General features: G+C 32.1%; 1 protein-coding gene across 10 annotated transcripts in view; it reads left to right on the plus strand.

Annotated features, from left to right (window-relative positions):
• Nucleotides 1–23123, plus strand: part of LOC126966522 (RNA-binding protein Musashi homolog Rbp6) — a 934160-nt gene that overhangs the window by 727619 nt on the left and 183418 nt on the right. For all 10 annotated transcript variants that reach the window (XM_050810646.1, XM_050810647.1, XM_050810644.1 and 7 more), the window contains one exon: nucleotides 2000–2092. In XM_050810646.1, the coding sequence (XP_050666603.1) occupies nucleotides 2000–2092 (93 nt within the window). The remainder of the gene's footprint in view (nucleotides 1–1999; nucleotides 2093–23123) is intronic.

Below are 23123 nucleotides of genomic sequence, written 5' to 3' on the forward strand. Positions count from 1 at the left end.
ATTCAAAAATATTAAAAATACATTAAAGCAGCTGTAGGTAAGTGAGTTTATCAACCACAATTATTAAGGTAAATAAATTGGTGTCTGCTTATTCTCCAGTGGCAGTATCGCCCACGCATAATACACGGGCTCGGTGCTGTATGGCTTGTATCATTTTAATTAAAACGTATTTAAATTTAATGCAATCTATTTCAACGCATCGGAAGTCTATTTAATGATTTAATGAAAATTTATATGAAAGTTTGAACTTGTGATTATACATCTTAATATATATATAAATTACGTGACACGTTGTTTGTCCGCGATGGACTCCTAAACCAATGAACGGATTTAAATGGGGATTACTTCATGGAGTGCAGTTTAGTCCAACTTGAGAGATAGGATAGTTTTTATTTCGATTTGGGACCCATAATAATTTTTATTTCCAATATTTGTTTTGTAACGACATATTTTATTGAATTTATTGACGCACGGTTTGACAGTTTGACTGTGAAACAATTTCATTATAACATCAAGGAGCATATTATGTTACAATGAAATGAAATTTTTGACAAATTCATCAAAAACAGTATATTATTTATTATGTACAGAAAAACGTCTGTTGGGTCAGCTAGTATTATATTAATCCACGACTGAATCTTCGCAAATTATGTTTAAGAGAGAAAATATTAAGGAATAATTTCATTTGAATTTAGACATGTCAATTTGATATCAATATTTCTGCTTCTAGCTTACAAGAATATTTTTTTTTTTAATGTATCTATTATTTACACTGTCTCAATATTTAAGGATTTGAAAGATATTTTATGGAATTCAATTTATTAAACTTATTTCAATTGTGTGATTAGATCCATCTAATATCAAAATATTTTTATTGAATCTTATAACTAGCTCTAGAGCTACAAACAGATAAAGAATTTAAAATATACCAAAAAGGTTTCACTGTAGAAAATTTAATTTTTGAAAATTGAACTATCAATAGACTCAAATAGACGTAACAAACGAAGGGGAATGAAAATATTTTAACAGTCGAGATTTACACGGAAACGTCCAGAAGTTCGGTGGGGTAACAAGAAGAGGGGGAGAGGGGGGGAGTCACTTCTACTTGGACACGTACGACCCCCCTTTCAACGCGCTATGCCACTTATTCATCATTTACGTGTATTTTGAGAGAGTTTTCGTTAGGGATGGTCGGAGTGGATGTTCTCGCTTACATCGGTTTTATTATACAATACGATTCTTGTTCTATTCAATTTGCGACCCTTGTTTTTTACACTTATCTTCGTCGTGAACATAGAAAACCTTAGTAAGCAATACAAAAATACATTGCGGGCTAACTTGATATATAACTAAAATTGCCATAAATATTGTAAAATTTCATGTAATATTCCTGTAACTGTGTACAAGGAAAATAATACACCTCATTGCATACACCTCACATCATATACACATCGATAAAAAATAATATTAAGTATTTATAAATGGTTCCAAACAAAATGTAAATGCGAATCAATATATATTTTATCCTACTTAATATATAAAATTGATTTCAAAATTGGGACCTTTTTTTACCTAAGAAATATATTGGAAAAAATTTGCTGTGTTAGCGTAAATTTTGATACCATCTAAATATTAATATTTTTTTTAAACTTATATACTTCATGACTACAAATTGAGGTATCGGTTTAAAATTCAAGCACGTATCTGAAAGCTCCCTTTTAAGGGAGTATAGCAACAGTTTACCCAGATATATTTTTAGTTCAAACGTAACAAGACGAGAATCAAAGGCTCAGGGTATCTCTGAAAAGCAATTTTGTCCGTATAACGCCTCCTTTTAAAGAGCACAGATCAATTAAGAACCAGTACAAGATGATATTAAACAATAATTACATTTCGATCGACAACTTTCACATTTAATACAAGTAATTAGATACAAAATAATTTCAAACGATGAGTTTTGTATTACATTATTTAATAACCTTTCAATTTTGTTTACCAGATGGTGACCCGAACAAAGAAAATCTTCGTAGGAGGGCTATCAGCACCCACAACACTCGAAGATGTCAAGAATTACTTTGAACAGTTTGGACCGGTGAGTAAAATTTAATTTAAGTTAAAATGAATCTGTGGAATGGATCGATTGGAGTATGAATTTTAGTATTAATTCAGAACAGAGTTTATAGAGCCTCCTTTGCCGGTCACAATAGTAACCTAAATAATAATATATTTAGTTGTAACAAACAAAGGATACAAAGGTGTTAAAATACAAAAAATCAACTTATATGTTTTGCTAGCACTATGCCTAATCTGCAAATATTTAGCTTAAATCAATTAAAATCAGAATTTCTTATCCATCACTTCCTTAAGACTATAGATATTATAACTCTTTAGTCAATTATAAAGCTTATTCTTAAGTAATATAGAATTTAAATTTTTTATACTACTTGGTAACTTATTATAAATACGAACACAGTTACGTACACAACTTTTATTATATTATGTAAGCTTGGGCACATCATGAGTGGATCACGCCGGTTCCGCGGATTTAATTCATTAGCTGTTAATCAGCTAATGATTTAAATCAACCAGGCTTTATGTTAATTAACGAACACATAAATCTCGAAAATATGAAGTGACTGTAAAGGTACCAATCCTAGTATTTTAAATATGGATTGACACGATTTCTCCGGATGCATCCCGCACATTGCCCTTAGACATTTTTTTGAGCAATAAATGCTCTGTTTATATCTGTGCTATTTTCCTATATTATAAGCTCATATAGAAGGTTACGTGCGGGAACTTGTAACGCCACGGATATTGAGTGCCTTGTACAGCAATAATGTGCACAATGATGGTAATAAGAATGAATTTAGAATCTTATAGAATAAAAAATATTTATTTTATTTAAGAAAACTATAACTTAAAGATTGTGTTTCCTTAGCAAGATATTCTGTAATACATCCTATTTAATGGAAAATGTTTTTTTGTAATGTGCGGCTTTGTAACTTTTCGTACTTATTATTGGGATTTCTATGCTAATGATGAACTGGCAAAAGATACACTGGATCGAGAAGGATCGCAGTATCTATAAGGACATAATATGTCTTCTTAACCCACAAAATCGCCCAAAATATGGATCTTTAACGGTGTGGAACCACGCAATAAAAGTAAAACGAAATACAATTATATATTTGCTACATAAAAAATTGTGTATTACTTTTGTAAATTTTGCTCTGACTAATCATGTAGCCCTAGTGAATTCGAGCCAACTTTTCTCGAACGAGTGTTATATAGTCGAGTATAACAGCTCAGTTTCGTTCAAAACGTTGAAATAAACCAATCAGTGCGCCTATAGAAATTTTATAGCAAAAATATAAGATGTTTTAATAGTTTTAATAAAAAAACATAAAATTGATATAGAATTGTCAAATCAAATTTAATGTAATTTCTGACATGTACATGCTGTCATAAATAATGCATTCACGAAGCATATTAAGAAGCTTATTACAAAGCTTCTCTGTAATCATAAATCGAGTGCAGGTGCAGTAATCAAAGTTTACAACATCTCACGTTCGATATTAAGTACTCTAGAAGTACAAATCTATCGCTGCTAAAGTTACAAGGAAGAAGCGACTTTAAGAATATGTTGATGAGAACTTATTTTAGGTTAGCACAACTGATGCGAATGCGAGTTTGCGATAACCGAAGTCATTGTCTGGCAGGCGCGATTCCGAGCAGGTGTCTTTCTATAAAAGTTTCCTTAATTAGTCCAGTATCTAGCCCTGATGCGGACTAAGGAACTTTTCAAAAGTCGACACCGGCTACAGCCGGCATTCATTGTGCCTCAAAGTATTCGGTTGAAGCAGCGATCCGGGATGATCAGAGCCTTCATTACCTATTATGAGAGTTTAGAATAAAGCCAACGAGTTTTTGTAATGAGTGTGATTGATGCTGAGCGAAGGAAATATCCCGGGAGAGATAAAAGGAATTTAATGAAGAGTCTTTAAGAATAATCATTATGGGAATGGTTTCCTTTTGGTTCTATGCTTAATGATGGTGTTTTTTGATTTGGTTACTTTACCTTACCTAACTTTACCTCTTTAAGTGAATTATACTAACATATACAAATAAATTGATTATCATAAAATAGAGGTGCTAAAGTTTCTATTAAGAGTTTGTTGTTTTAGGATAGAAACCTCATCAACTATATATAACTAACGTACAAAGTCTGTTAGATTTGTATAACAATATATCCTAACTAATAATTAAGTGGAGTAAAGATAATACCGCGTAAGATGTAAATTATCAAAATGTATTATAACTATGTAGTTGTAGTAATTACGCTAAGATAAATAAATTAATATCATTATTGGATATTATACGAAGAACTCACAGCGGGAATTTTGATTACGAATTAATTCAATAACATTCAAGCCGTGCACTGTGCTCTCAACTCGGCATCATTTCGTAAGGGTGTCACATTTTGAGCAAGTTTAATTAACAATTTAGTTGGTTTTGTTAGTATACCTTCATTAGTGTATTTGTTGAGAACGTAAATACAAGCTACATGGTACGGGTTGACAAAATACGTAAGTATTTTTGTTTTCTTACTTATGGATCTCCAGAGGTACGTAAAACACGCAGACCCTATGCTAGATGGGAAGATAAAATTATTCAGTCGGCTGGTAGTAATTGGTTTCAGCTAATCGGCTTCACAAACCAGAGAAGACTGACACTCCTTGAAGGAGGCCTTCACCTGTAGAGGGGTTCTTGCATATTATATAAACTCAAACAGAAAGAAAAATCATACTTTAACTACTATTAATTAGTTTTACAAAAGTTACAATCCCTAGCATTTAAAATTTGTAACTCTTTATTGCAAGAAATATAAGGCTTTTTAATTTTTTTTTAATTGTATACTATCTTGTCATGTTGTATCATGGAATAAAAACAATACCTATCAAAATATCATTACGATATCATAACGACCCTTTTCTGCGATCAAACTGTAATAATATGCATGATTTGTCTTTCGGTTTGAGCATTTGTACATTACCTAGTAAATTACCGGAAAATCAGACTTAAGAGAGCCGTCCCAGGTCCGTAGAAGACACAGAAGGCACAGAAATTCCATAAAACTTCTTCCAGAAAATACGTGTTTCTGATATCTATGTTTATCATTTAGAATCCCCATTACATGCGCCAAGTTTCCATCGAAATGTTTTCTTGACCTTCACAATTTATGAGTACATTTTGAATGGCCAATGTTCAGGTAAATTTTTACAAAAAAAATACAGGTATTTGGGGCGATATATTGAATTTGTTTTTTGAAATTTTCTACTGCCATAAAAACTAGATGTGTACAATGCACAGTATCAGTGTTTTTTAAAGAAATAAGCAATAAAACGCCATAATCACGTACCAGCATTTGTACGAAAAATTTGACGGGTTGGCGGCTCTTAATTTATCTTATGTATCAAAATAAGGAGCGCAATCGCAGTGTCGTTCAGATTTTTGATTATATTAAGAATCCTTAGTGGCACTGCGATCATCATTAGGTGAATAAAATATAATGATACTAAAAATAGTATATGGAAAGGGAATGGCGAAACTTTGTGTGGCATCAAAATTGCACTCGCCACAAGATATTAGGTGTCAATAATTCAGTAACTTCTATAAATATGATGAACTTAAGACTGAAATACACTAATACTTGCACATTGCATGACGTCAAGACAAGGCGCCGCTGTTTAACCATTTAGCGGGCATCCTGTGCAAAGAAGCCTCACACTGGCAATTATTTAAATTGTTCATTAAATCTGTTGGGAATAAAATTTCACCAACATAATTAAATTTCGTTTAAGGATTGTAAACGCAGAATTAGCTTCTACTAATAAATCAGATTTGGTATATCATGTGACCTATCTGGTTAAATTTAGGGCATCTTTGTGTCACTGATGTGTGCGCATGCCGAATACTCATCATGAATTTGATACTGATTTCTCCCTACGTGCTATCTACCCGAATGCAAACTGTCTCGGAATATCAAATGAGCCACTTAAATACCGAGTACAAAAGCTACGCCCACCTGAATCAAAGGCCGCGGGAACGCGTGCACGCAACGCCGCAGCAAATGAAAGCCTGTCGGGTCGGGGCCGATGAGTGGGCGAGGTTCAACCCCGGTAACGATTTCCTTCTGATAATAGAGAATTTTCTGATGAAAGCTGCTCAACAGAACCCTTTCAAGGATTTAGGATAGGTCCGATTTATGGTTCAGACTGTGGAGCAAATTTTGTGCGTCTTGAAGGATAATCCTTAGTCTATTTAATATGAATGTGCGTTATATTATTTTTAAAGTGATATCATTTTCTATTCCAAATTATTATCGTAATTTGAAATCTATTGAAACAAAATTAATTATGACACTGATGTTACCAAAACTGTACATTTCACAGAGTATACAATATTAATATGTAAATCACAGTCAAATTTACTTTAAAAGCAAAAGCCACCAGCCGGCATCGAGATGTCGACTTAAAAATTAATTAGCCGAACGACCGGTGTAATCTCTGTAGCCTACACCGATTAAGAGAATTGTTGTTTTCTAATGTTTGTTCTATTTCGAGGAGACAAGGTGTGGATTTAAATAAAGCGTTCATTCGCTTACGCCCTTTTTAATTCACAAGACGGGCTATGTTTGCTCTATCGACACAAACTCACACTTTTACGGGCCCCTAATTGCGTCGTAGATTTCGTTTTTTCACGCTTTATGAAAAATGAGAACATTTTACAGACGTAAACGATATTGTAATTAATGCTAAGAAAAAAAGCTTCATTTACATTGACTCTGACGGAAATTCTAATGTTATTCATCTTTTTTACTTATTTGAAATGCATAACGTATATACTCATCTATTTTTTATTATAAAAATCTTGAATTAATTTAAGAATTTATCCTAATATTTTATTGGACTTTACAAAGTAACGCTGAAGTTTGAAACCAATATAAAGTTGGAGGAGGAACGTTCGCTAAGCGTGGCACGCACTGGAGGGTGTCTTCGACAAAGTTCCGTTGCATGCTTGATTCGCTATTGTTTTAGCTGTTCAGCAAGACCAAACTCTGACCGTCCAATAACTTGTACGCAAGACGTGTGCCTTCCTTCCTCTGGAACTTCTATGATTACTCCATATTATCGTGGCGCTTTCAAACTTTGGATCGGATATCGGCTTGATGCAAGTACTACATCCGGTACTCCTATAAATATGCATTACCTATGTATACAATTTAGATATTCGTGATTTTCTTAAATATCGTTATACAAATCGATAATTACTAATGTAAATATAATAATTTCGAACTTTAATATAAAATTAATACAATAATTAATAAAATTGGTACAAATTAGTTTAATGATTGACTTTTAATGGCAGAAGTCATAGAAATTATCGGCTGTCTTCAAAAATATTTATCATTGATATTTCCAAATATTTCTTGTATTGCAACTATCTTTGTATGTATTAGTTCACTGAGTATTTAAACAAATGTGAGCAAGCATACTAAATGCATAAAATAGCATTGCATTACTAAAACACACAACGATTTATTCTCCAACACGGATCGTTTGATTCTTAAACGTTTACATTGCAAGCTAAACCTAGTCTACTGTCGGTGGCACTCCAACTGTATCTGAAGCGGGTCCGAATTTCAGTTTAACTGCTGTAGGTACGATATCATCACAAACCATATATCAATCAGCTGTTACATCGCTCTACGATTGTCGTTTATCTTCGGAGCTACTCGGTTCTGTTCGTTCACATTTGAGCATTGTTTCGATATTAACTAAGGTTAATGAAAACGTAGTCGTATCAAAGTGTAGTAGCTACGTTTCTGTAGAACTTGTGCAGTGCATCGAACGTCCGATAGCGTTTCCAATTTCCTGACTTTAATTGCTCTAATTTTGTTATACGCTGACGAGTGATCGAATGCTGCTAAAGCTCCGACCGCTAGCGACATTCAGTTGCGGCCGGTAATTTTTGTTCGATATCAGCGTACCGTTTGCACTTCGTATTTTATTTCTTACAGTTTCACGTTGAATAACATGAAATGGAATTTTCTACCTTTGACAGAGCTGTTACTAAAAAATTTAACTATAATTTCTTTAGAATGTACCACTACTGTTATATTTGCTTAAATATTCATCTAGTTATAACGAGTTGTGATATTTTATCTTTCATTTTATTTTAGCTTTAATGTTTTTTCAAGCCACATGGTTTTATTTTTTTACTAAAAAAGAAGCGGGCAGTATCTACTATCTAGACACCAATATATAACACTAATGGCAAACTAATTAAGCTCGGTGAAGTAATTATTAAAATGATTTTACAAAAATATTTTACATAAAAAATGTACTTTATATCAAATTTCATGTTTTATTTGCGTTCAGTTAAAATATATTATAATATAGTTCAGTGTTGGTAGATTGTATTGAATAAAACATTAATCACGTTCTTAGGAGCAAAAACCAATATGTGTTAATTATCTAATAATCAGCCTTATTCCATTCATAAAAGGTTTATTTTACAATAAACACGGGATATCAAGGAGTAATGATGTTATAGGAATAGGGGTTGTGCGGAGGGTGCTTCGGATAAACGCACCCCCGGGCGAACGATTTGTTTTAGCCGTCTAGAGCTAGTCGTAATTGTAGACACTCGGGCTATTTTATCGAACATGCTGTTAAAGTAAAATCCAAAAGACTTCTTAATATAAAAATATAATATCATAGCTTCTGTATGCATGAATGTAATCAATATAATTTTCTGTATCCCTGGCAACACGTGTAAAACTTATCATCATTGGGCTGTGTAGTTTAGTTATCTATGCCCGTTATTTGTATTTATAATATTGGAGTAGGCGTCACTTTGCGGAAATCCATAATTATCCAAATATTTTGGGTTTTCTTTAATGTTAATTCCGCAAATATTTGTCTTTTAAACAATTTGGCACGTGTTTCGCCTCTACACGTGGCATCCTCAGGATATGTTGACTCGCCGAAATCTGGCACGAGACTCCATATGTCTGTGTATTTATAATCTGGATGTATTTTTATTGTCAATAAAATTCTTACAATACTTTCAATCACTTTTTATATTTTTATTAGTTGTACTTCACGTATCTATCCCGGGCAACTCTAATCCAGTCTGGTCCTGCTATCCTTTTTAAAATCATCCTCTCATATAACACGTGCATACTCTCGTGTCTAACGTACGGGTTTAACATATTTTCTCTATGTTTACCAACAGATGGAAGTCACATCACTTTTTCTCATAAACAGCAAAGCTGATAATGACATAGCACCTTTAAACTTATAAGCAAGCAAACAGATTTGATGGTATATATTAGATAATTGGTCACAAACTTTAAAAAATATTCACAAAATTGTTTTTCTACTATAATTATTAAATAATTATAAAAATCTGATGTTGATCTCAATGTAGTGTAGTTATATATCAAAAGCATTTCAATCTAACGATTGTTCAGTGAAACAGCACTCACCTAATCATTTCAATTGGATAGCACTAATCTCTATCAGACATTTGGAATACCTATTCGAATTCAAACTAAATTCCAGCTTTTGTGACACAATAAATTAAAAATAATTTATGATAATAATCTCTTAAAGTTGTGATAGATGTAAAAATAAAGTAGAAGGAGTATTAGTTGAGAATTGATCTAAGATCTTTTGCCCGGCTTTGATAGTGAAGACAAACGAAGAAACAGCATCAAAGACTGATTCTGTGAGATAACAGAAGATATTTACTACACACTAACAGACACTAGCCAAAATTACATAAAACGTAACTAAATTAATTGTCTAAAAGTTATGAGTGTTAATTCCGTTAAGATTTGCCTGTAAACAATTCGACACGTGTTTCGCCTTGCGTCCTCAGGAGATCCTGACTCGCCCAATTCTGGAACGAGAGTTGGATGTGTAGTAGCAATACACGTGTCGAATTGGTCAAATACAAATCTTAGTGGGATTAATTAATACTCATAATATTTAGATAATATTGGATTTATGCAAAATATCGCGTGATTCAATTAATTTTCTGATTATGTTGTAGTTATTAATATAGAAACCTGCTATGGGTACGGTATGGGTATTGACAGACTACTCCACTACCTCTGACCGTAGTTCTTAAAGCGTCTTAAAATTGAAAAAAAAAATAATAACCCGTATAATAATTCAAATTGTATCCATGAGCAGACTATACATTCTATACACATTTACGGACATATCAGTCACAGTCTGATAAAGGAACGGCAAAAGTGTGCTTAAAGTTAATGTAAGCACGCTTTTTCTTTTAGTCGTGTCAACTGTCACTATCCGAATCGGATTCTAAATTCAAAATACGCAACTGAATAAATGTTTTACATTGCTGCTTATTAACCAAGAATATTTTAAATAAATGGAGTAAAACCAGCAATGATATAGCAGTCGAAATTTATAATGGTGTTATTTGTGTTGTGACATGTTCCATATTTCTGCTTTGTTTTTGTACGACGTGATTTGACTAAAATGTGTATAGAATATCATTGCTTATAATGCTGAATAATTGCTGACAACGATTGTAACGACGTATATATTTTTATAATGCGGCTCTTGTAGCCTTTTCATCATTCTTCGAAAGGGCCACATTTGTCTTAGGATTTTACGTTAGGCTTATCTTAGAAATGAGAAAATCAACGTCGGCATTTGATTCACTCTCAACAGAACATCAGTCTTATTCAAAGTTCTCTGAATCGAATAGGTCGGATTTTACGCGTGTGTGAGCACGTCTTCAATTTGTGGACGCGACTTTTAATTCCACAAAGCTGATTTAGGAAGGCTAATTATTACTTTTCTTTTGTCAACGTTAATTAAAACGTTTCATTTTTTATCCCTTGTCTATTTAACTTTTTCAGACAGGCTTTCATTGTTTTAATAGCAATACTTGTGTGTGAAAATTGATGAGCGGTAAAACAATAAATAAAACTTTAAATTCTTGAATTTTCGTTCTTCAAATTTATATTTGCTGATGGTGGATTTTGTATAAAACATTGATATAACTTTTGTATTTTGTTATAACATAAATGATTTTCTTAATGATACCACAGACTGGGAATAGAGTGAACGCCTTCAGGTTATTGATTTAGTTATAAATTGTAGTGTACGATACTACATATAATTAATTAAAGTAAGAAAGAAAAACAAAAGCGCGCTGAGTTTATTGCGCCAGTTTTTCTCAGGTCTAAGGCATACTATGTCGAATGGGTGGTAGTGTTTTTAGATTTAAAATCTTATGTTGAATAAAAAAAATGAATACTAACATTATTTAATGCAGAAATAACACAAAATTGCGAAATAATCCTGGCATAAGACGTAATATTGGTTGAGACTTTTCACAGACTTAGGAATCCTAAATCAATATTTCTGTCGCGTTAAGCGCGCGCGAAATAAAAATGAGTATGATAAGAACAACAGCAACTCCAACTAAAGCATTATGAAACAGCAAGAATCTTTAAAATTCACGTTTTGTTCTTGAGCATTTCCTCCTCCAAAATATAACCAAACGTAACAAAGTTTTGGAAACTGTTTTAATTTTTCCGCTTACTGTTGTCAGATTTGTATACTAGGCTTCTGTTGCAGCCTATTTAATTAAAACCTATTATGTTGTGCAAAACAATCTGGCACTTAAAACAAGCAAAACAGAGAATATATAATGATGATATTGATTTGACAATTATTATGAATGGGATTGCAATCGAGAACACTTGTACGGAAAAACATTGTAAAAAGTTAATTTATTTAATGTTGCTTTATAATGCATGAGAAAGCTTGCAAATCCCAAGTTTATTGCGAAAGAAATAGATCTGTACTCGGAGGAATAAAGAAAAGGAAAATATAAAAGCGAGAGGTCACAGTAAACATAATTAGGTGTTCGGGAGAAGGCCACCTTGATTGAATAGGACATTTACAAAGACAAAAACGATTTCGGTCAAATTGTACAGCTGATAGACAGCTATAATTATGCTACTTTAAACATTCCGATAAATATTTCATGACACACTCAGCAGAGAATCAGTAATAATTAAATTACTTCGTGATCGAACAGCGTAATATATTGTTTAAGTAAAAATTTTATCACATCCAAAGAACATCTTTTGTGACAATAAGGGATGAGACGAGCAGGACGTTGAGCTGATGGTAATTGATAAGCTTGATTGCGCTCGTCACCTTGAGACTTAAGATGTTAAGTCTCATTTTCATAGTAATTTTCCTAGTTACGGCGCCCTTTAGACCGATACACAATAATGCACATTACTACTTCACGGCAGAAAAAGGCGCCGTTGTGGTACCCATAATCTAGCCGACATCCTGTACAAAATTCTGACAAAAAAATGAGTCTATTAAAATAAACTGAACGAAAATAGTTTTTGAACTTTCAAATTTTTCTTGATGAAACAAAATGAAGCCTGCGCAGTTTACTCTTGCCTTAAAGATATTTAGATTATATTGTTCGGCAAAAGCAGACGTGGGAAGATTATTTCACAAATTTATAGCTTAAATGAAGGTAGTGGCCAACGTTTTGTGCGTTCATAAGGGATATCAACGACATAAGGGTGAAAGCCCTTCGCTGTCGTCCGATGGTGAAATGGGGAGGGAGATATTAAATCATGGGAATGCCGCGCACACTTTCCAAATTGTTATAAAAAAATTGAATACCACGCTGCTTTATTTCGATGTTCACCACGCAATAATTGTTATGCTATGTGAAAAAAACTTAAGTTTCACCGCGTATGGATTCAATAATATTTAATAAATAAATTTCCACGGGGCAACAGCTATACTCCATTTATGTACATGCCTTTTCATTTCTTGCTGATTGATATACACATAAAGATAAAATAAATACGATGAGTTTGTTTGAGCTCACAACGTGTGAACATGTTCATACATAAAGGTGATACTTGTTAATATAAAAAATAAATGAAAGAAAGAAAAAAATAGAAAGATAATAAAAACCATGTCCACAACTATAAAAATAAGAATTTTTTTTTGTTTTGTTCTCGAGTTCTTCACACATATACTTAGTAATTAGTTAATTTTTAACTGTATTGATGTTTATTATTATAAATTCATTATCATTCGGTTTCTATTTAAATGATGTGTTCATCTTAAATTGTTATATATATCAGAATTTTTTATCTAGCATTAGTTCGTGTAAATGTGAAATATATTATGTACTTAGGTCAAAATTACACTAATGACTTCAATACGAAGAAGTGGCAAGAAACTCATTAGCACTTTTTTATCTCATATTTACACTTTCAGCATTTTACATTATAGACATATAAAATATATGTAAAGTTTACAACATTACTCAATAGTTTTTACTTATTTGTGGAATTAGATGTATCCAAATACACTGTAAATGAGTAAAGGTATCATGTGAGCAATTGTATATTTTAATAAATAACTAAAAATGGTATATTATGAATATTAAAATAGAGAACCTCAAGCACCGTGCGTTCATGAGCATGGACCAGCTGTCGCTTCCATCGCACATATCTAAGGGAAGCTAAAACACGCCATACGAAGCTACCACGAGCAGTTCAAATTGTCTGAACTGAATCTAATGATATAACAAGATAAATTATCCTTATGAAAGTAAAGTAGGAAATAAAAACAGATACGTGTGCCTCAGTGACAATTCAAACTGTCAAATAATTCAAGGTGCGACGCGGCGTATCTCACAATCAGCAGAATGTATAGCCGGCTGTAACGAAACTCCGTATGTTTTTTCTATCCATTCGACTTTCTTTATTTCCTACACCTCCTTATAAATATAAGAGTTCACATCTATACGAATTCCCCAGATGAAATGGTATTTTTCACGTGGAGTATGTTTGCGGTACTCTCGCAAAACTAATGTGTATTTGTTGCAAAGCTTAGATATCGCCGCATGAGTTATCACAATAACTATATTTATTTCTTTTATTCTTTCGCCTTGTCGCTTTCTACGTTTTATTGTATTCCGTACATTGAACAATTTGTATTCAGATGCTACGTTATACACTATTATGGTACAATTTCCACAGGATATAAAAGTTATTGTTGTTATAAGGAATGTTTTTGTATAACGTACGACACGCCACAAATTAGTATATCATCCCCACCCTCTGGATGTGTAACGGTCCTCCACTGTGCAGTTTTGAAGGAACATTCTTCCAAGGTGTTACCAGGACGATATGACAGGTAGGCAACGCTCCTGTGATTCCTCTGATGTTGCTGCAAGAAAAAGTGGCAGCGTGATCACTTAACATCAGTTGGGTCAAGTGATGGTACGCTCGTTTAACCATCTCTTCTAAAAAATTCCTTCTTCCTTTACAATACTTAATGGCCATTATTAATGACAGAAAGATACAGAAAATCATATCATCAGAGAATCAGAAAAGAAATATACATTTCAGAAAAATATTTTACCTATAATACGATGATATAATGTAAAATCTAATTTTTCATTGTAATGGGTAGCCAATATTCGAGAATTACTCTCGGAAAAAAGAACTTTTATCGAAAAAATATTAGGCAATTTGTCAGTCACGAGTAGACTTCGTGCTTCATCATCGTTTTTCCTTCAAAGTGGCTTTCATTGCCTATCGCAGTCCAACCCGCTACAAAAATTCTTAATTCTCCAGTCCGTTTTGCTTATTGTGAGAAAAGTTTTCTTTTAAAATGAGCTCGAAGCCTCCCCACCCTCCAAGCAACGGAAATCGAGCTGCTTTATTACTTTGACTGCGTTATATTTGTTTTACATATACCTTAAACACGAATTGTGGAATAAAATCTTACTGTTATGTAGAAACATATTTAAAACGAATGGTGTGAGGTTGAGAATAAGATAAAATATATTTTGAAGTTTTTTCGACACCCTTACGTTAGTTGGTCAACTAGAACATTTGTTCATACTTCAGCTACCTTAAATCTCTTGTAACGCAAATGTCTACTGAACCATAACCAAAGGTGAAAGTTAAATAAATTTCTATATGTATAGTTTGAAAAAAAATCCTTTCTTATTTTATAAGAAAAGCTACGATTAAAAAAATCGACTTAAAAAACTGAAAGGTATCAAAGAACTAAAAATTTAATTTAATATAATACCTTTACCTTTAATATTAATAAAAATCTATTATATATATGTGCTACCTATTGATAGGTTTAAGGCACACAAAAATAACAAATTGTTTAAATTATATTGTTCTTGCTACCAATTAGAACAGTAAGAGGAATTATTTATTTAAGGATTTTTTATTTTTGTATATGCCAAATAAGTATAACTATTCTTGTGTGTACTTTTATATATCCTATGTTTTATACAAGAGTAGGACAAAACAGCGTAAGGGTCACATGATGTTAAGTGATCACTGCTTCTCTCATTCTCCTGCTACAACAGAGAAGCGTTGCCTTCTAAAAGATGTTTGTACATTTTTGATGGTACTCATATTGAACTAGATCCACTTCACGAGGAGTCCCATTCCATAGACTGGTTGTACGTGGAAGAGAGTTCATTGAAAACCACACTGTAGAGGACCGCCGGGACGATATCCTCATTTGTGGCGTGCCATGTGAAGGTGGAATTTATCGACAGGAATCAGAACAAACAGCTTTTCAGAATGATGTTTGTCTGGTGAACACAAAAGCTTAATATTAGACGGTCTGTTACTAACACCAATAAGGACACAACTTATAGGCATCCTTTCCAAAAATTAATAATATCAATTCGTGTAACCCAAGAGTCGTTAACTGTTGTACATGTTACATAACAACATTATGTATGTTTCAGTAAAGTTGCCAAACCCTAAACGATCCAGTGGTACTACAAAACACTAACTCAATAGTAACCGTGATAAAGGTCCGATTGTATGCAGTAAATAAAATATGACTTGGTCATATTTCTGCTTACATTTGCTCCATTTTTATGTCCCTTTTTTCTCCGTTCTCTACAAAACGTCCATACAAAATACATTTCTCATATTGTTACAATGTATTTGAACCAAGCGTGACTTTTACAACTGATAATAATATTTTCTTCATATCTTGAAAGATAATGAGATTGCTAACAATGAATGACGTGTCTTAAATGAAAATATAAAATATCAACTCAATTCCATCATTTATTATTATCTGAAATAAGTAGTTATGATATTCGCTGAATCATTAATATGATTATTGAATATAATATATACCTAAATTAAAATGCTTTAGCAAAATACCTTTTAAAACACTAAAATGCATTGAATTACGGAATCTTAACAATTACTATAAAGAAAACCTACATAATTCAAATATAAATTTGTTTTCTTAAATAAGTCCAAGAAATATCCTCGTTAAGGGTGTATATCTTAGAAAAACCATTTATTTCTTACTCCTTCACATTGGTGACCTTACCTTCGATTTTTACCGAATTATACTAAAACAGTCGGTTGATAAATTAATATTATCATAAGAATACATATTAAGTGGCACTTGTGTAAATTGATTTTCCATAGTTAGGCGCAATTCCTACCTTTGTTACCTGGTTTTAATATGAAGAAGTTATGCTCATTGCCGGCCTAAGTCATAAAAAACCTAACAAGGAATTAGAATCTACGATAGTAATCTGTAAGTCAATGCTTACTAAACCCCAATAGAGTTAATTAGAAGTAAATAGTTGTAAAACATAATCGCAAGGCTATTCATAAGGCAAAATATTTTGTGGTCGAAATATTCGTCTTGCGATTCAAATAAATAGCTCCTTCAAAAGTGATCTCGAAAACGAATTAGAATAATGTGCTGCGATTTGGCGTTTAAACAAACGAGAACGTAAAATGGCCCTCAGTGGATTACTCCGGCGTTCGTATTCGGGCGAGATCGGCTAAATTTGTGTACAAATGGAGGTGTCGTGATGTAAGCGAGCCTTTCTCTTCGGAACCAGACGGATATACTTTCGGTACATTTTTATGAAAATCGGAAAGCTGAACGTGAAAAATATTAAAAAACAATAATGTAATAATGCCAGTGACTTTGCTTATTCAACGAGGGCAGGTGACCACCGTAGTATTTAAAGGTTAAAAGAATTATTTATTAAAAATCATTGATAAAAAAAAACTAAGACAACCACCCGATGTCATTTTTGTTTCTGCATTTTAGAAAACAAAAATTATGTTATTTGGAGTAATATTAACCGAACGTAGAGGTTTAAACTGTAATTCTCGAGGTCGATTTATGATTTTTTAATTACATCATGTGATTCTTCAAAATAAAAAGTACACCAACCAGCCGACGTATTATATATATCATTCATTATAATACCAAATTGATGAAAAAAATGGTATTTCCGTTAAAAATATTAAAAGAACATACAATACTGTCTTTAAAGTATCATAGCTTCATGTTTGTCATTTTTAAATAAGATTTATAATATTATTATTAATCATATTAAACAACATTATAAAAATAACCTCTATCTTCGATGGGTATGAAAATGGCGTCGACCTGTCTGTCTACATAATGCTAATGTTAGGGTTAATGGAATTAGATAAGCGACGGGCTAAAAGTATGTTCACGCAAACATGTAGGTAATATTGTAAAATTGTAGTTCAATTCACATTAACGAAAAATCTCGAATCTCGACACAACCAAAATCGAGCTTACGCCGAAAAAGTAGCATAAATATTACCCGCTGCGCTCGTTTTTATTTAATTATAACGCTTTAAAAATGAAATTTTATAGACGGCGTTTATTAAGGTGCTTAAAAAGTAATGTATCAAGGCATTCCCGACCGAAAGTTTTTCGTTATTAAACAAAAGATCGTAAATCAAAACTGCCGATACATAAGCTGCAATAAACTATTTCATCAAGCTAAATCCCAACTCATTTTTGAATTATTGGATGCTCACATCGCGGGCAACATGTGTTCTATATCATCCTGTATTTCATAAAGTCAAGATATTCGGATATGTAATATTGAATGGAAGGTTTTCAATAAAGCTTCACATATGAAACTGCTCACCTTTCTATCAAAGTACTAGTATTATGCCATATCTTAATGCATACGACGTTTGGGGCAAGTTATTGCCAAATCCATTTTCCTGTACTATAAAATAATTTATTTGATTATGGACTTAAATACCAGAAGAATAATCGTATTGGTTAAATAGTTAATCATTTCAGTTCACTTTATAATTTATATGGTATTAAGTGTTCTACATTGTCCGTGATAATTATTAGTAATAGTTAAAAGGGTATAATGACGTCATGCTTAGACTATTATTTGAAAGTCCCGGCTTGAATAAAGACAGTTTACCTTTTTTATGCTTCCTTTGTTTTTTATTCCATTGATGTTTTGTGAATTTATGTTTATGCCTAACGCATATGATAAGTATTATCAATATTGCTTTTCAAATTGTGAATTAATCAGGTAATAAACAAAAAATATAAAGGAAGAATTAAGAACCTTCTCCTTTTTTGAGTCGCTTATATTGATAACTCCCCCATGGTAATCGAAATACAAAATACAATTTTGATATTATTTTAAGAACCCGGGAGAAGTTTTGAGAATTTCTTAAACTGATAAACTCTACTCTATTCCCACAGCGACGGCATAAATTACATAACTGTTTATCATGATATTAGTTATTTAATATGTTGGAAAAAACCTGTGAGTAATTCTAAAACTTATAACCCCTGTGTAAGCCACATACTGTAAGAATAGCAATACCATAACTTTAACTCTTACACGTAAGTCTGCAAAGAAATGGCATCAAAATACCACAACGTTCTTTTTTTATGGCTATAAGCCTTTGAGCAATTCAAAAACTGACAACCCCTTGGTGAGCCCTCATAGAGATAGCATCAGTAACCACATCTCTATTTCGAGTTTATAAATATTTATTGAAGCACACTGAAAAGCAATGCAGTTGAGAGTCAATTGTTTATAATATTGTTTCACATGGCAGTACTCGAGCGGTACAATAATGGGATACATAAATGTATAATGAGAAGCCTTTGTACTGCAGTGGGACAATAATGATCTGTTACATTATTCCCTACTCTTTTAAATAACTTTTATAACCCTTATGAAAGCAGTATTAGATTGTTATGTTATTTTGTGTTTTCTGTTAGTATTCAGAATTATTATAATTGGAAGTGTTAAAATGATAATTGTACAATGAAATCAATGACGTTTTAAACATAAATCATAATCTTAGATAAATATAAATCACGTCGTATTAAACCAATAGAACGCCGAAATAATTATTGCATGTTTAAAAAAATATCATCTTGCCAAGATTTTTCAACTGAATTTTGGGTTATTTAGATTGTTTTTAGCTTAAATAATTTATATGTCTAGATAGTCTGTGACAGTTGAGGGCACTTCTAAAAAAATAGCGGTGAACAGTTAACCTCTATTTTCAGCAACGCATGCACACTGAAACAGAGTGACATGCCTATTGCGAGTGTAAGACGTAGCTATTCATGCACACTAAAGTATTGAACCTGGACAGTTTTAGAGGTATAAATTATCATTAAAGTTGTAAATACTCTTTTGCATACTGAAATGAAATAAACAGTAAAAAGCACAAAATATATCAAAATTTTAAGCAGTAATATAATATTTTAACATCCCCACCCTCTGCCTTGTTTGAATCTGTGGTTTCGTATCTCAAAAGAATGCCATTAACAGATTCCCATTATCACCAATTAATTACCGCTATTTGCCAGTTAATGTTCTTCACAAGGCTCTAAATTGTATTAAAATGGTGCTTTCAAAATCAATAAAAGCCTACTTTAATCATCGTTCTGCAATAAAGACTGTTTTAGTGTAATCCACGGCATTAGGTGGATTTGAATGTTTATTAAAATAAAACAACAGTCAATATAATTTTCTATTGAAGTAATACAACTTTTGGCGCGTAATGAAAATAGTCATGTGAGTTTTAGTACATGTCCCGCATAGAAAAAATGGGAAGACTATAATATGTTGAAGTTGGTCATTATTGACTAAGTTAACTCATATACTGATAAGGCCTAAAGTATCTTAATTAACTGCAGAGAAGTTAAAACTTACTTTTTTAGGTTATTTTTTTATTTATTTCACCTTTCAATTTTTACCAAAAATAAACTTGACTATTATCAATTTCTGATTTCACCGAAATAAGGCAAAAATATATTTAAAAATTTATTATTTACTGCATCTGTAGTCACTTGAGATATATTCTTGTTATTCGGCACTGTAGCAAGTGTCATGATGGTGAGCTAAACGACCTTTAGTTAATATAAAAAAAAATCTTGTGTAATTTTGGACTAGGACAATAAACAATATATTAATTTATAATAATTATAATAATACAAATATATTCTTGTAAAATATATTGAGTATGTTTGCATTTATTACCTTCTAATGTAATCAAATTAATATTGTGATTAACCTAAATAATGTTTCTTCCAATTAAAACTACAGATGAACCAATTCGAAGCAACAATGTCGCTTTTAATTAATTTTGATAGACGCAAAGGAAATATAAAAAGCGAATGGAATTTTTATAATGACATCCTCACTCCGACGGCTGACGTCATAAAAACGACATGAACTATCAAAGCCTTACAAATAAAAAAGAAAAATGAGAACTTTACGATGAAACGATGATCAAGTGGTTAAGTTTTATCGATAAAAATGAGTGCAATGTTTGTTTGGTATTATGAAAAAATGAATTGTAGTAACCTAGTTAAGACAAAATACATTTGTGGTACACAATACAATACAACCAAGAATTATATTCGTATAACCATATGGGATTTAACTATTAATAAATACCTAGTAATTTAAAATAAGCTGTTATAAATAACTGCGTAATTATGCTGTTATATTTCAGTTATATATAACTGAAAAAATAAATAATGATTAAATATTATTTAACCCTAAATAATATCTCTAATAGTTTCAAGCCTTTTGTTTATAGCATATGTTTGCGTCTCTTGCTAAAAACTTTCAACTAGACTTTTATGAATAATTGAACTTGTTGAGAATAAATAACAATTTTAAATCACAAAACGGCAAGAAATTACATCCCAAAATTATAAATGAATCCTAGCGTAGGTTCACCGCATAAAAGATCTCAATAGCCTTAGTGTTATATCGATAGTAGTTTTTCAAATATCATTATGGATTTTCAAGTAAATTAAACTGAACTTAACATCATGTTGCATTTGAATTAAATGATGTAAAATCTAGCTTTTACTCTGTAATACATTTTAGAATTATCTTATGAATACACGTTTATGTTCATTAAAAAGTAAGTATTTCAATTAAAAGTGATACTCGCGTGATAATAAAATTAAAAAAAAAAAGTACCTATATAATTTTTAAGTGCCATATATATATATAGAATTACAATCACAGCAGTATTAACGGAGTGAGTCAATGAAATCTTTCACCAGACAGTAAAGTTCTCGTCAGTACCCTCTGTCACCCATAATTAGTTTTTCCCTCCAAAGTAATCGGCGACGCTACAAAACATGCAACTTTGTAGCCCCCTTAATGAAAATGCTCTTAAGTGTTCGTGCTCAATGTTTATTTACCTTCACTTTGTTTTTCCACTGTCTTATTATGCTTGCTACAAAGCTGTTACTGGTAAGATTTTAGGTGACTACAGCAAGCACATTTCTTTGCCCATTTTAAACATTGTTACAATTATCTGACACTGTAATTCTTGGGTATTATTTATATTATATTTATTCTTAGGAAATCGTACAGCAGTAAGTTATTAAAATTTTGTGAGACATTATAAGTTTATTTATTAAAACGGCTATACTCATGGCTTATCGGTGTGATGTCCTTCATCAGAGTCTGGGTTCGCGATAACGTCCCGTCTCATACTGCGGATTTGTGCTCGTAGTGCGCGGCTTGAAAGGCCGCGGGGGTGCGCCGGTGGTAGAGAAGAGCTCAATATTACTGAAATTATTGTGTAATTAATGGCACACCCTACACCCCTCACCCTGTCAAGCCATATAGCAGTAGGTAGTATTAGAGAAAACTGATGAAGATATGACCTTTGTCTTACTGCACCAATCTGTAACATAAATGCATAAATAAGTATGTGTTTAAAAATAACAGTGAAAAATAAAATATACATAAAAAAGTGATAGATTTTCATTTAACAACCCTCTCAGATATGTTATTACTTTCAAATAACATACGTGTCAAAAGTTAAATATTTGTATTATCAGGAATTGTTTCAATTTTTCCCAGAAGATGGTAAGCAGCTAAATGTATTTATATACATTGAAAAAGCCGAAAATAGAATGCAGACGCTGAGGTATGATAACGCCGGTGTATTTACAAAGACGTTAAGGAAATTCCCCCAACCAATGATAAGCTGTAAATCTTTCCTTGAAGACAAAAGATGTATAAATCGGCTATTTTTATTTAAATTTTCAGGAAATTGGATTAGGATTCAATTTCTAACAAGTACTTGATATATTTTTCTTTTCTGAGGCTGCTTTACCAAAATTTAAGTAAGGGAACACTAATAGTAACGTGTCCGCCCGTCTGTCACCAGGCTATATCTTCTATTCTATTCTATTCTTCCTACTGTGGCTTCTGTGGAAGGTATACCTCAAGTTAGCCAATGTCTTGTAAAGTAGACCAAGCTTAGAGGTTTTGTTTTCTATTTTGAATGGTTTTAACTGCTGAAGAATGAAACAAGTTTTATTTTCTTATCTTATACCTGAAACAAATTTACATACTGTTAGTCTATAAGGGACATACATAAATATAATTACTTAAATTGTCTCTCATTCTTTTTAATATATTTACACTAAATATTTACAAAAGGAATGAAAATTAGGGAGAGGAGACATTTAAGGTAAACTTCTTTTTGCGTTGATTGTCATAATCATGGGCGGGTAACTTCGGGAGGTATAAAATTGTATAAAGAAGGTTGCATTAAAGGTAAATTGAAGAACATGTGATCCATATTTACCTCACGTAAACCACATACACAAAGGGAATTATCTTATAAATATTGAAAGATTTCA

Source organism: Leptidea sinapis, chromosome 10, assembly GCF_905404315.1.
Source record: "Leptidea sinapis chromosome 10, ilLepSina1.1, whole genome shotgun sequence".
Taxonomy (NCBI): domain Eukaryota; kingdom Metazoa; phylum Arthropoda; class Insecta; order Lepidoptera; family Pieridae; genus Leptidea; species Leptidea sinapis.